The sequence below is a fragment of the Cherax quadricarinatus genome, chromosome 88 (genome assembly GCF_038502225.1).
Source record: "Cherax quadricarinatus isolate ZL_2023a chromosome 88, ASM3850222v1, whole genome shotgun sequence".
In the NCBI taxonomy this organism is placed as follows: domain Eukaryota; kingdom Metazoa; phylum Arthropoda; class Malacostraca; order Decapoda; family Parastacidae; genus Cherax; species Cherax quadricarinatus.
This window is the reverse complement of record NC_091379.1, coordinates 7,866,996-7,882,603: the sequence shown is the minus strand read 5'-3', so window position 1 is coordinate 7,882,603 and position 15,608 is coordinate 7,866,996. Positions and strand designations below refer to the sequence as shown.

At 41.5% G+C, this 15,608-nt stretch overlaps 1 protein-coding gene across 8 annotated transcripts in view; it reads right to left on the bottom strand.

The window, feature by feature from the left end:
- Pkn (serine/threonine-protein kinase N) overlaps positions 1–15,608 on the bottom strand; it is a 792,491-nt gene that overhangs the window by 506,279 nt on the left and 270,604 nt on the right. Inside the window, exon 1 of one of the 8 annotated variants that reach the window (XM_053790737.2) lies at positions 5,209–6,038. The exons of the other annotated variants lie outside the window; for them this stretch is intronic. Within the exon in view, the coding sequence (XP_053646712.1) occupies positions 5,209–5,227 (19 nt within the window). The 5' untranslated portion in view covers positions 5,228–6,038. Of the gene's footprint in view, positions 1–5,208; positions 6,039–15,608 lie in introns of those variants that run through there. 8 annotated transcript variants of the gene reach the window in all.

The window sequence follows — 15,608 nt, the reverse complement described above, 5'->3', positions numbered from 1 at the left end:
ATAAAATACCGACAATATGAAAGTTAAGACACATGTGCAACATCTGGATATCTTTATTGTAGACGTTTCGCCATCCAGTGGCTTTATCAGTACAGATTCTAGGACATAATAGGAAGACAGTAGAACTATATACCATTTTGATGTTCACAGTAGTAGTCTGGAATCTAACCTGCTGTATAAGCGGGACCTTCCTGTAGTTTACCTATGGAAGACACTCGAGCACCGGTGATGTCTGGGTCAGTGCCCAACAAGCCAAAACGATGGGCAACTTAAGAGGCACGCTATTAGCAGACAGGGGAAGGAACTTACGTGCCCCTTAATGCTTCTATAACTAATTATCCAAGCTAACGAAACTACCTGTGTCGAAGAGGAGCAGGGATAGCTGGCTTCAGCATAATTATTAATATTACGTAAATGCTTTAGAAAACCCACAAGTTTAACAATGAGACACTTGTGCAACATTCGGGAATCTTTATGGAAGGAACGTTTCGCCAGCCAGTGGCTTCTTCAGTCCAATACAAAGAAGAACCGTGGGAAATGAGTAGTAGTTTGAGGTAATCAGTCCCTCAGCCTGGACTGTTCAGTCCATTAGTCTTGAGAAAAGTACAGCATATACAATTTCATACATTAAAAAAATCTGATATTTCGCTAGAATTTCCAGGAAACCTCGAAAAACATTTTGCACGATCCCTAATCATCAAATTCTCTTTTAAATTTGCAGAAAACTAACGTGCAAGTGGAACGCGAGGACCAAGTACCTGCTAGATTCACACAACTTTCAATTTCACTCCTTATAATTATGGACTACGTTAATTACTTGTGTGTCTCCTGAAGAGGACCCCAGGAGGAGGTCGAAATATACACATCAATTAATTTTCAGAGTTTGTCGCCATGTGGGTTTTTAATGAGAACTGGCAGTGTTCATACACAGACACACACACACACACACACACACACATATATATATATATATATATATATATATATATATATATATATATATATATATATATATATATATATATATATATATATATATATATATATATATATATATATATATATATATATTTATATATATATATATATATGTCGTGCCGAATATGTAAAACTGGTCAATTAGCAAGAACTCATTTAAAATTAAGTCCTTTCTGAAATTTTCTCTTTTACGTTTAAAGATATATTTTTTTTCATTAATGTTGATGTAAAAAATTATAATTTTGCACCAAAAGAATCTTAGAAAACTTACCTAACCTTATTATAACAAGAACAATTTATTTTAGACTAACCCAACTAAATATACTTTAGATTTGTTTACAATAATTTAATACTAAACAAACACGGTGAAATATATTTTTTTCGTTAGGTTCAGAATGATTTTGGCGAAATTATTGCATACACAAATTTTCACTTGTCCTATATGGCAAGATGAGCGTTGCTGTTTAAGCCAAGATCGCAAGTTCTGCCTATTCGGCACGACCCTTGATACTAGTACCTAAGAAGGATGGTACTTGGCGTCCAGTAATTGACTTTAGGAAGTTAAACGCAAAAACCATTCCAGATCGCTTTCCACTCCCTGTACTGGGTGATCTTTTACGTAATATCGGAGATAACAAAGTCTTTTCAACCCTGGATTTGTTACAAGGGTTTTGGCAAGTCCCTCTTCACGAGGACAGCCAAGAGCTAACTGCATTCTCCACTCCTACAGGTCATTATCACTTCCTCCGTATGGCATTTGGATTACGATCTTCCCCTATCACGTTCTCAAGGCTCATGACTAATATCTTTAGAGGTCTCATAGGTAATGCACTTATGGTGTACTTAGATGACGTAATCGTCATGTCTAAAGACGTGGATACACACTTGAAAAGACTTGATGTAGTACTTGGTAAGCTTGAAGAAGCCAATTTAAAGATCAAACTGTCAAAATGTCAATTTTTCAGATCAGAAATTAAGTTTCTTGGTCACGTAGTCACTCCTAGAGGGGTTACGACTGACCAAAGTAAAGTAACTGCAGTACTAAATTTTCCAACTCCCAAAACTGCTGATGCCGTAAGATCCTTTGTGGGCTTAGCAGGTTTTTATAGATCTTTCATTGCCAATTTTTCTTCCATAGCTGCTCCTCTAACTGAGTTGCTTAAGAAAGATGCTCCTTTTGTTTGGACCTTCCGTCAAGAAAGAGCATTCCAAACTCTAAAAGAAAAGCTAACATCTGCTCCAATTTTGAAATTTCCAGATTTTTCTAAGCCTTTCTATCTGACAACTGATGCTAGTTCAATTGGCATAGGTGCCGTACTAGCTCAGAAGACCGATGGCAAGTACAACGCAGTTGCATTTGCTAGCCGAGTCCTTACGAAGGCTGAACGTAATTATACAGTAACTGAGCAAGAAGCTTTAGCAATAGTATGGTCTTTAAAGCACTTCCGAGACATTATTTATCAGTACTCTGTTCATGTCTTGACAGATCATGCTCCACTGATACCCTTATTCCAGAACAAACAACCTACTGGAAGGTTAGCTAGATGGACCTTGACTATCCAAGAGTTCAATCCCACCTTTGAGCATTTACCTGGCAAGTCAAATGTAGTCGCAGATGCCTTATCGCGACATGTTAGTATAGTAACTGCAGACCCTCCATTTAGTGCTGAAGATGTAAAGAATGCTCAACGAACAGATCCCATGTGGTCTGGTGTGATTCGATTCCTGCTCCAGGAAGATCTTATTCTGACTGTGAAGCCACCAGCTCCCATCAGTGACTTTGTCATGAACCAAGAATTACTGTATCGAACAGCAGAGTTGGGTACTCCTAGCAGAAGAGTATACCAGTTAGTAATTCCACAGTCACTAGTGAATGTAGCCTTACAGCTAGTTCACGATGTACCAGGTGTTGCACACCCTGGTATGGATCGTTCAGTAAAACAAGCCAGATTGAAATACTTTTGGCCTCGTATGGCAACTGATATTTCTGAGTATGTTAGGAAATGTAGTGTCTGCATGCAACATAAAGGCAATGCTAATGGTCCTAATCCAGTCCAAGTGTATCCAACTGCTGGCGAACCTTGGGAAAGAGTTGCGCTGGATTTGTTAACTAATTTCCGATGTTCCCTCCAAGGTAACAAGCATCTGTGTGTTATGGTAGACCATTTCACCAGATATTGTGAGTTAGTTCCTATTGCAGATAAGACTGCCGAGACAGTAGCTAAAGCGTTTAAAGAACGCATTATCTGCAGGCATACCACCCCTAAGTCCCTAGTAACAGATAATGGAGGTGAATTCTGTAATGAAATTCTTGAAAATTTGTGTACCTTGTACAAGATCTCTAAATCCACCATTGTTCCTCATCATCCTGCCAGCAATGGGTTAGCGGAACGAACCAATAAGAAAGTACTTGATGTCTTGAGAGCCACTATCAATCCCAACAGTGAAACTTGGGATGAAGTTATACCTGATGTGCAGTGTGCTATAAATTCTGCTTACAATGTTTCTATAGGTGACACTCCACATTATGCACTGTATGGTGTAGATAAACGTTTGCCTTATGAGTTGTTGTATTCTAATCCGAAACCAAATTACAACCCTGATGATTTCATAGCAACTCGTACCAGCTTAGCTCAAAGTGTTTTTAGAAGAATCCGTGAAACACTTCATAAATCAACAGCTGAATTCACAAGAGTCGCAAATACTCGAGTAAAGCCATCCAAAATCAAAGTAGGTTCGAGAGTTATGCTGACTAATTTTAACAAAACGTCTGCAATGCCAAAGCTTGATCAAAAGTTTGTTGGTCCTTATCGCGTAGTTGAACATATCACTGGTAATAAGTATAAGGTTAGAGAGATTAGTACTGGTCAGTATAAAGAATCGCATTTGGATCATATGAAGTTAGTATGTGATGATAATGATGTTCCAACCCAGACTAATGTGACAGACTCTGACAATCCTCCTGATCCTGTACTCTCTTCCTCTGATACTCAGTCAGACGATCAACCTGAATGTCGTTATTCCCTACGTACACGACAGGTATTGAGAAATCCTCAAGTATCATTTGTAACTTCCAATTCAGATTTGCCTCAAATACAGCATGAGTTAGCCAATGCTACAGAGTTTGATCCTCCCAGAGATGACACCCATTCTGCATATGCCAATCTTACCCTAGCAGAGTTGGGGTTAAATGTAAATAACCTGTATAGATGAATAATTACAGTATCAACTTATCAGTATTCAAGAATTTTTTTTTTTGTGTTCATGTTCTCTCCGCATTCTGAGAGTTAACAGTCTAGATTTGCGTGCACCGAATCTGCCTTTCTGTTAAACACTCTTTCTTTGTATATATTCCTTCCTCAGAATCCGTAGATCACACGAATACAGATCGATCGATCAAAATTTTTGTTTTTATCACTTGTAATCTCAATGTTGAGTTCGTTGTTCATTTGTTGAGTTTTAAGTTGTACTATAGTATACCTTGTATTGCATTACAGTTTCAGTTACGTAAGCTTTCATTCCAATGTTCTACTTATGTATCTATAATGTTTAATGTTGTGTACTTTGACATTGTATAGAATCAGCCCAAGCCGTATACCTGCCATCTCTAGTTTGTATTAGTTGTATGTCGGGACGACATACGTTAGCGTCGCCGAGCTCTCAGTAGTAGTAACCAGTTACCAGTCTCAGTAGTAGTAACCAGTTACCAGTAACCTGTCCGTTGACTCAACGACCAACCGTCTTGAGTCACGGTCTTTCATATTGTGCTGAGCTGACACTATTTCAAAAGACCCACTACGGGGTACTGGCCAGCCGGCTAGTCAGTATTACGAGTGTAACCAAGGAGACAGGTAACGGCTGCGGGCTCCCTCCACATAACAGCAATTATAAGTAATAACAGCCTACGTGAGTATTTCTACCCTAATCCACGTATCGAACTCCCACATGATATATATATACATACATACATACATACATACATACATACATATATACATACATATATACATACATATATACATACATATATACATATATATATACATATATATATATACATACATATATACATACATATATACATACATATATACATATATATATACATATATACATACATATATACATACATACATATATAAAATCCGTCCCTTGCAGACGCCTTTTGTATTGAAGTAGGTGGTGGTGAGTTAAGTAGGAGTAAGTAATAAGAGCCAGACCAATATTTACCTTCTTCAACATCAGACATCGTAGCGACAGTTACAAGCGACGCTGTCCTTCTTAGGTGTGGATAGTACTCTTATACTTGAGTAAACCTAGAAACTGTGCCTAGGTTATGTGCACTGTAGTGATGGTCCTGTGTTTGGGTGTGTACACTGTCCACCTGGAACACTGTAGTGATGGTCCTGTGTTTGGGCGTGTACACTGTCCACCTGGAACACTGTAGTGATGGTCCTGTGTCTGGGTGTGTACACTGTCCACCTGGAACACTGTAGTGATGGTCCTGTGATTGGGTGTGTACACTGTCCACCTGGAACACTGTAGTGATGGTCCTGTGTCTGGGTGTGTACACTGTCCACCTGGAACACTGTAGTGATGGTCCTGTGTCTGAGTGTGTACACTGTCCACCTGGAACACTCTTAGTGGTACAAGCAGAAGACTCCACTGCACAGCTCACTTCCCCTCCAACACCAGTTGGACACGCCCTTATCTACAACAGCGAAAACTCAGTGGCACCCAGGAACCTCTGGCACTGAGATGCCGAAAGCTCTGTGACACTGTGACACGGAGAGACCTGTGGCACCGACAGCACTCTGACACTGAGAGCAATATGACACTAAGAGCCCCGTGGCACCGAGAACACTGCTACACTGGCAGCACTATCACATCCGCAGCCAGCACCACCAATGACGTCGGTGTTAATTCCTGTCTTATCAGCACTTATGAGCGCCCTTTGGCGGGCACCAGAGCTTCACCCACACACACTGCACCACCCCAGTATCCACCAGCGACACAACACACTCAAGACCAAGAGGCAACACTAGGAAATCTTCAACACTTCCAGTGCTTCCCAAGGTTTGCTCATCACTACTACTACCACAACTGTTGATGCTGCTGCTGCGGCTGATTACACAAGTGTCGTGGCCCTCAGTTGCCACCACTCATTAATGCCACTACATCCTCTAGCTTATACTGCTTTAACTAACTTTTAAGTAGGCCTCATACATACATAATTTGAAACTTTGACAGTGGTTTTACAATAGTAAATTATGTAGAATTTAACCTATGTAGGATAACTCATTAAGGTCAAACACTGTGATTTATTTCCGCTAGGGAATAAGTTCATGTATGGGGAAAAGATTACCTATTTGTAACTACACATCTCTACTATGTTTGTGATATCAAGTATCATCATACAGTTATTATGTCTTTATCTTGCCTATTAGTTATCATATTTCCACTTTACCTATTGTCATGTCTCCTCTTTACCTATTAGTTATGTCCCCTCTTTATGTATGTAGTTATCATGCCTCATCTTTACTTATCATCCAGATCATTCCATGTATCACCCTCAGAATCTTTTAAAATATCCCTGTGAGATGTGACTCATGTATTTTTTGGTTCCATCTATGTTCCTTCACTTGTCTCTCACAGATGTGTGTTTTAAGGTTCCATCTATGTTCCTTCACTTGTCTCTCACTATCCACCCTCATCAATCACCAGAGTAATCGTATATTCCCTACGTCAACTTACAATGGAGGACAATAACAAGTGGGATTCACAAAGGTCTCAAGAAGCACTCGCTTCAACAGAGAAGGAAAATAAGTAGTACTCGATCGTTAAAAGGAAGTGTAGAAAGTGCAGGGGAAACGAGGAGAGACAAGCGAGCAGAAGAACCACAAATAAGAATGCAAGTGAATGAATTCTGACTTTTTTTTTTAGCTAAAATGTGTAGATTATCACACTTTTAATTGAAACTGCTGACAATTTACGATTTTTTAGACTTGAGGAGAGAGGACGACAAGACACCAAATAAACTTTGGGTTATTACTGAGCAGTGATAAGTGTTAAATTATACTTCAGTTATCCACACATCTGCATGTTTACTCCCCACCTGTTCCCTTTATTCTTTCCGTCTGTCCCTCTAACATACATGGTCTGGGAACAGAGGCTTGGTCTGGGTCCGGCCAGCTGGAGCGCTAGCTCCTGAAACCGACTACAGGTAATACCTGCTGCCCGGCCTGAAATCAGACTTGTTTAGTGGCGAGTCAAGCAGGCTGTTGGTGCTAACACCTCGCAGGCCTACACAGTCATCACGGCCTAGTTGATCTACATGATAAAATATGTATGTATGTGTGCGTGTGGTCGGTGTGGCTGGTTCATTTACATACCAGCTGGTGTTGACGGTCATCAGCCGACGGCGATCAGCTGGTTACGTCAGGAAGTGGTGGTCACCTACAAGCACCCTACACACAGACTGTCAGCACCTCACTTCCCCTAACCTTCCCCCTCCTCAGACAATATCTTCCTACATCCTCAGTGTCTTGCTACGCCCTCAATGTCTTGCTACGCCCTCAATGTCTTGCTACGCCTTCAAACAATGTCTTGTTGCGCCCTCAAGCAATGGAAGATAATTCCCCAATAAAAGTAACACCAAGTCTACTGGAAGTCTGTGAAGCTGTGGTGGCTGGTGAACCTTTAACGGAATACCTGTGATATCCTCCTCATATTACTGAAGTTTCTCGGATCACGATCACACATTTCAACACTATGTATGTGACCCATCCTGTGTGATGCACTATGACAAGGAAACACATGTACTCACTGGAGCGGAGGATAGAGAGATACATGATAATATATATCTGGAAAGTACTCGATGACCTGGTCCCAAATCTGCACACTGCCGTAACAACATTCTGGAGGGAGAGATATAGGAGGAAGTGCAAAATAAACCCATTGAGGAGAAGGGGTGCGGTGGGCACAATAAGGGAACACTGTATCAATATCCGTGGTCCCAGACTATTCAATATCTTACCAGAAGATATCAGAAACACGGCTGGAACAAGTGTAGAAGCCTTCAAGAGAAAATTGGACAAGTACCTTCACCAGGTGCCAGATCAACTAGGCTGTGATGGATATGTGGGGCAACAGACCTCCAGCAGCAACAGCCTGGTTGACCAGGCAAGCACCAGACGAGCCTGGCCCATGGCCGGGCTCCGATAGCGAAACTTTCGAAACTCGTCAAAGGTAAAGGCAACACCATCCAGTGTGATAGAATATAACAGTGAAACACCATCCAGTGTGATGGAATATAACAGTGAAACACCATCCAGTGTGATAGAATATAACAGTGAAACACCATCCAATGTGATAGAATATAACAGTGAAACACCATCCTGTGTGATGGAATATAACAGTGAAACTCCATCCAGTGTGATGGAATATAACAGTGAAACACCATCCAGTGTGATGGAATATAACAGTGAAACTCCATCCAGTGTGATGGAATATAACAGTGAAACTCCATCCAGTGTGATGGAATATAACAGTGAAACACCATCCAGTGTGATAGAATATAACAGTGAAACACCATCCAATGTGATAGAATATAACAGTGAAACACCATCCAGTGTGATAGAATATAACAGTGAAACACCATCCAGTGTGATGGAATATAACAGTGAAACACCATCCAGTGTGATGGAATATGACAGTGAAACACCATCCTGTGTGATGGAATATAACAGTGAAACACCATCCAGTGTGATGGAATATAACAGTGAAACACCATCCAATGTGATAGAATATAACAGTGAAACACCATCCTGTGTGATGGAATATAACAGTGAAACTCCATCCAGTGTGATGGAATATAACAGTGAAACACCATCCTGTGTGATGGAATATGACAGTGAAACACCATCCTGTGTGATGGAATATAACAGTGAAACACCATCCAGTGTGATAGAATATAACAGTGAAACACCATCCAGTGTGACGGAATATAACAGTGAAACACCATCCAGTGTGATAGAATATAACAGTGAAACACCATCCAGTGTGACGGATAACAGTGAAACACCATCCAGTGTGATAGAATATAACAGTGAAACACCATCCAGTGTGATAGAATATAACAGTGAAACACCATCCAGTGTGATAGAATATAACAGTGAAACACCATCCAGTGTGATAAAATATGACAGTGAAACACCATCCAGTGTGACGGAATATAACAGTGAAACACCATCCAGTGTGATAGAATATGACAGTGAAACACCATCCAGTGTGATAGAATATAACAGTGAAACACCATCCAGTGTGACGGAATATAACAGTGAAACACCATCCAGTGTGATAGAATATGACAGTGAAACACCATCCAGTGTGATAGAATATAACAGTGAAACACCATCCAGTGTGACGGAATATAACAGTGAAACACCATCCAGTGTGATAGAATATAACAGTGAAACACCATCCTGTGTGATAGAATATAACAGTGAAACTCCATCCAGTGTGATAGAATATAACAGTGAAACACCATCCAGTGTGATAGAATATAACAGTGAAACACCATCCAGTGTGATAGAATATAACAGTGAAACACCATCCTGTGTGATGGAATATAACAGTGAAACACCATCCAGTGTGATGGAATATGACAGTGAAACACCATCCAGTGTGATGGAATATGACAGTGAAACACCATCCTGTGTGATGGAATATAACAGTGAAACACCATCCAGTGTGACGGAATATAACAGTGAAACACCATCCAGTGTGACGGAATATAACAGTGAAACACCATCCAGTGTGATGGAATATAACAGTGAAACACCATCCAGTGTGATAGAATATAACAGTGAAACACCATCCAGTGTGATGGTATATAACAGTGAAACACCATCCAGTGTGATGGAATATAACAGTGAAACACCATCCAGTGTGATGGAATATAACAGTGAAACACAATCCAGTGTGATGGAATATAACAGTGAAACACCATCCAGTGTGATGGAATATAACAGTGAAACACCATCCAGTGTGATAGAATATAACAGTGAAACACCATCCAGTGTGATGGTATATAACAGTGAAACACCATCCAGTGTGATAGAATATAACAGTGAAACACCATCCAATGTGATAGAATATAACAGTGAAACACCATCCAGTGTGATGGAATATAACAGTGAAACACAGGTTAGCAGCACACTGATGTCTTGAACTTTGTTAATTACAAAATACGGAGTGTGTAGCGCCGACACTTGTACCTGACAATGTTTCTCTCACAAATCCTACTCTTATCCCCACTTTCCACACTCCAAAAGTTTTTCTCTTATACATAGCATCATGACTGGGGCCAGGAGCATGGCTCGACCCCTGCACACAGTACATGGAGCTAACACGTCATCAAGCATGTTCAAGCAACAAGGCTGAAAGAATTTAAAAGATGTGTAACCAATCTAGTTTAGAGTTATGTCGAATTAATTACGAGACAAAAAAAAAAAAACGAACCTGACGACTCTAGATTTGATATGAACAATAATAAAAATTACCTCATACAATATACTGAGGAACTGACAGGGATAATAGAATAGATTATTAGAAATACCTATAAATAAAAGCGGTGTTAAGAAATATAGATGGTCGCTAACAACACACCGCAGTCATAGGCATATTAACTCCATACACAGTTTTAAGAATGGGAATACCAGGGTTCAGAAGGACAGTAATGCCAAGTGACGAAGTTTAGGAGCAAACACTCGACCCATATAATACAAACAGACGAGTAAACAAAAAAAATACAATAAAAACTACAACAACGACAACAACAAAAGTAGCAACCACAAAATTAGAGAAATAAAACTACAGGAAGAACAAAAATTAGTTATAAAACTACAGGAACAACAAAAATTAGTTATAAAACTACAGGAAGAACAAAAATTAGTTATAAAACTACAGGAAGAACAAAAATTAGTTATAAAACTACAGGAAGAACAAAAATTAGTTATAAAACTACAGGAAGAACAAAAATTAGTTATAAAACTACAAGAACAAAAATTAGTTATAAAACTACAAGAACAAAAATTAGTTATAAAACTACAGGAAGAACAAAAATTAGTTATAAAACTACAGGAACAACAAAAATTAGTTATAAAACTACAGGAAGAACAAAAATTAGTTATAAAACTACAGGAAGAACAAAAATTAGTTATAAAACTACAGGAACAACAAAAATTAGTTATAAAACTACAGGAAGAACAAAAATTAGTTATAAAACTACAAGAACAAAAATTAGTTATAAAACTACAGGAAGAACAAAAATTAGTTATAAAACTACAGGAAGAACAAAAATTAGTTATAAAACTACAGGAAGAACAAAAATTAGTTATAAAACTACAAGAAGAACAAAAAACTACAGAAAGCGTCTAACAAGGCCTTGAAGTGAGTGTATAAACTGAAGAGCGAGTGTAGGAGGTTGTGAGGAGCTTGTTAAGTTAACCTTCACTGAGGGTCACTTGTCACAGTCACCTTCACTGAGGGTCACCTGTCACAGTCACCTTCACTGAGGGTCACCTGTCACAGTCACCTTCACTGAGGGTCACCTGTCACAGTCACCTTCACTGAGGGTCACTTGTCACAGTCACCTTCACTGAGGGTCACCTGTCACAGTCACCTTCACTGAGGGTCACCTGTCACAGTCACCTTCACTGAGGGTCACTTGTCACAGTCACCTTCACTGAGGGTCACCTGTCACAGTCACCTTCACTGAGGGTCACCTGTCACAGTCACCTTCACTGAGGGTCACCTGTCACAGTCACCTTCACTGAGGGTCACCTGTCACAGTCACCTTCACTGAGGGTCACCTGTCACAGTCACCTTCACTGAGGGTCACTTGTCACAGTCACCTTCACTGAGGGTCACCTGTCACAGTCACCTTCACTGAGGGTCACCTGTCACAGTCACCTTCACTGAGGGTCACCTGTCACAGTCACCTTCACTGAGGGTCACCTGTCAGTCACCTTCACTGAGGGTCACCTGTCACAGTCACCTTCACTGAGGGTCACCTGTCACAGTCACCTTCACTGAGGGTCACCTGTCACAGTCACCTTCACTGAGGGTCACCTGTCACAGTCACCTTCACTGAGGGTCACCTGTCACAGTCACCTTCACTGAGGGTCACCTGTCACAGTCACCTTCACTGAGGGTTACCTCTGTCACAGTCACCTTCATTGAGGGTCACCTGTCACAGTCACCTTCACTGAGGGTCACCTGTCACAGTCACCTTCACTGAGGGTCACCTGTCAGTCACCTTCACTGAGGGTCACCTGTCACAGTCACCTTCACTGAGGGTTACCTCTGTCACAGTCACCTTCACTGAAGGTCACCTCTGTCACAGTCACCTTCACTGAGGGTCACCTCTGTCACAGTCACCTTCACTGAGGGTCACCTGTCACAGTCACCTTCACTGAGGGTCACCTGTCACAGTCACCTTCACTGAGGGTCACCTGTCACAGTCACCTTCACTGAGGGTCACCTGTCAGTCACCTTCACTGAGGGTCACCTGTCACAGTCACCTTCACTGAGGGTCACCTGTCACAGTCACCTTCACTGAGGGTCACCTGTCACAGTCACCTTCACTGAGGGTCACCTGTCACAGTCACCTTCACTGAGGGTCACCTGTCAGTCACCTTCACTGAGGGTCACCTGTCACAGTCACCTTCACTGAGGGTCACCTGTCACAGTCACCTTCACTGAGGGTCACCTGTCACAGTCACCTTCACTGAGGGTCACCTGTCACAGTCACCTTCACTGAGGGTCACTTGTCACAGTCACCTTCACTGAGGGTCACCTGTCACAGTCACCTTCACTGAGGGTCACCTGTCAGTCACCTTCACTGAGGGTCACCTGTCACAGTCACCTTCACTGAGGGTTACCTCTGTCACAGTCACCTTCATTGAGGGTCACCTGTCAGTCACCTTCACTGAGGGTCACCTGTCACAGTCACCTTCACTGAGGGTCACCTGTCACAGTCACCTTCACTGAGGGTCACCTGTCACAGTCACCTTCACTGAGGGTTACCTCTGTCACAGTCACCTTCATTGAGGGTCACCTGTCAGTCACCTTCACTGAGGGTCACCTGTCACAGTCACCTTCACTGAGGGTCACCTGTCACAGTCACCTTCACTGAGGGTCACCTGTCACAGTCACCTTCACTGAGGGGTCACCTGTCAGTCACCTTCACTGAGGGTCACCTGTCACAGTCACCTTCACTGAGGGTTACCTCTGTCACAGTCACCTTCACTGAAGGTCACCTCTGTCACAGTCACCTTCACTGAGGGTCACCTGTCACAGTCACCTTCACTGAGGGTCACCTCTGTCACAGTCACCTTCACTGAGGGTCACCTGTCACAGTCACCTTCACTGAGGGTCACCTCTGTCACAGTCACCTTCACTGAGGGTCACCTGTCACAGTCACCTTCACTGAGGGTCACCTCTGTCACAGTCACCTCGTTGAATTACACACGTGTGTAACACCTGACTATTTTGAAGACGTTTCGCCAACTAGTGGTTTTATCAATTCAGTAAAGAGGTTATTAACTGAAGACGATATAAGGCAATCAGTCTCTGAGCTCAGAATGTTGAAACAGGAGAGAACAGTTAAGAGTCATGTGAGAAGGTATTACCTTAGTATTGATGCATCTCGCGCTAAGGTAAGGAACACTTTCAGCGCTGAGGGACTGACTACCTCACACTCAACTCTGTCCAATTAATAAACTCTGCACTGAACTGATGAAGTCACTAGTTGGTGAAACGCCTTTAAAATAAAGATAGCCAGGTGTTACACCTGTACCTTCAAGGTCCCATGTACCGTAAAGATTATTTATTGATAAGATAAAACAGAGTAGGGAGAGAACACAGCTCAGCGGAACACCACAGCTGGTGGAGAAAGCTGCAGGAGGCCAACCATCTACAACAAGGAAGATCGATCTATCAGAGAGGAAGCTGAACATTAGTGTGAAGAGAGAAAGTAGAAAGCCCAAAGTTGATAGTTTACAAATTAAACATTCGTGCTATAACCTCTCAAAACATTAGTCAACATGTTATGTAACAATGGTTGTGGGGGGGTTATCTTCCCCAAGGTTCGGTCTCAGACCTCATAGTTTGGAAAGGTAACATTACAGAATTAAAAACTATTAAGAAACACACGGGAAACCAAAGGTATGTGTATAGTGACTGGAACAATACACAACCCGTACATAGGAGGGAGAAGCTGACCACGACGTTTCGGTCCCACTTGTACCATTTACGTCGTCGTAAGCTTCTCTCTCTTTTGTGCGGGTTGTGTAGTGTAAGTAGAACATTGTAAGATTTACCTGTCATATTACGTGATCATGAGACAATGAAAACATAATGTTACTGCCAGTGTAAACAAAAATAAATATAGAGTTTCTGGGGTATAGGTAAATGTTCACCATCAACTTGATGGAAAACATTTAAGGTGTTTACAAAAATACTAGAAATGGATAGAAAAAGTAAAAGTGAGGACAAAAGTACTATTCAAGTGGCGATCTTTATTAGGAGGAAGATATTAGGGCAAGGTTCAAGAGGAGGAAATATCTGTCAAGAATGTAAGAGACCAGGCAAGATGGATCACAAGAATGTAAGAGACCTGGCAAGATGGATCACAAGAATGTAAGAGACCTGGCAAGATGGATCACAAGAATGTAAGAGACCTGGCAAGATGGATCACAAGAATGTAAGAGACCTGGCAAGATGGATCACAAGAATGTAAGAGACCTGGCAAGATGGATCACAAGAATGTAAGAGACCTGGCAAGATGGATCACAAGAATGTAAGAGACCTGGCAAGATGGATCACAAGAATGTAAGAGACCTGGCAAGATGGATCACAAGAATGTAAGAGACCAGGCAAGATGGATCACAAGAATGTAAGAGACCAGGCAAGATGGATCACAAGAATGTAAGAGACCAGGCAAGATGGGTCACAAGAATGTAAGAGACCTGGCAAGATGGGTCACAAGAATGTAAGAGACCTGGCAAGATGGATCACAAGAATGTGAGAGACCAGGCAAGATGGATCACAAGAATGTAAGAGACCTGGCAAGATGGATCACAAGAATGTAAGGCACCAGGCAAGATGGATCACAAGAATGTAAGAGACCAGGCAAGATGGATCACAAGAATGTAAGAGACCTGGCAAGATGGATCACAAGAATGTAAGAGACCAGGCAAGATGGATCACAAGAATGTAAGAGACCTGGCAAGATGGATCACAAAAATGTAAGAGACCAGGCAAGATGGATCACAAGAATGTAAGAGACCTGGCAAGATGGATCACAAGAATGTAAGAGACCTGGCAAGATGGATCACAAGAATGTAAGAGACCTGGCAAGATGGATCACAAGAATGTAAGAGACCTGGCAAGATGGATCACAAGAATGTAAGAGACCTGGCAAGATGGATCACAAGAATGTAAGAGACCTGGCAAGATGGATCACAAGAATGTAAGAGACCTGGCAAGATGGATCACAAGAATGTAAGAGACCTGGCAAGATGGATCACAAGAATGTAAGAGACCTGGCAAGATGGATCACAAGA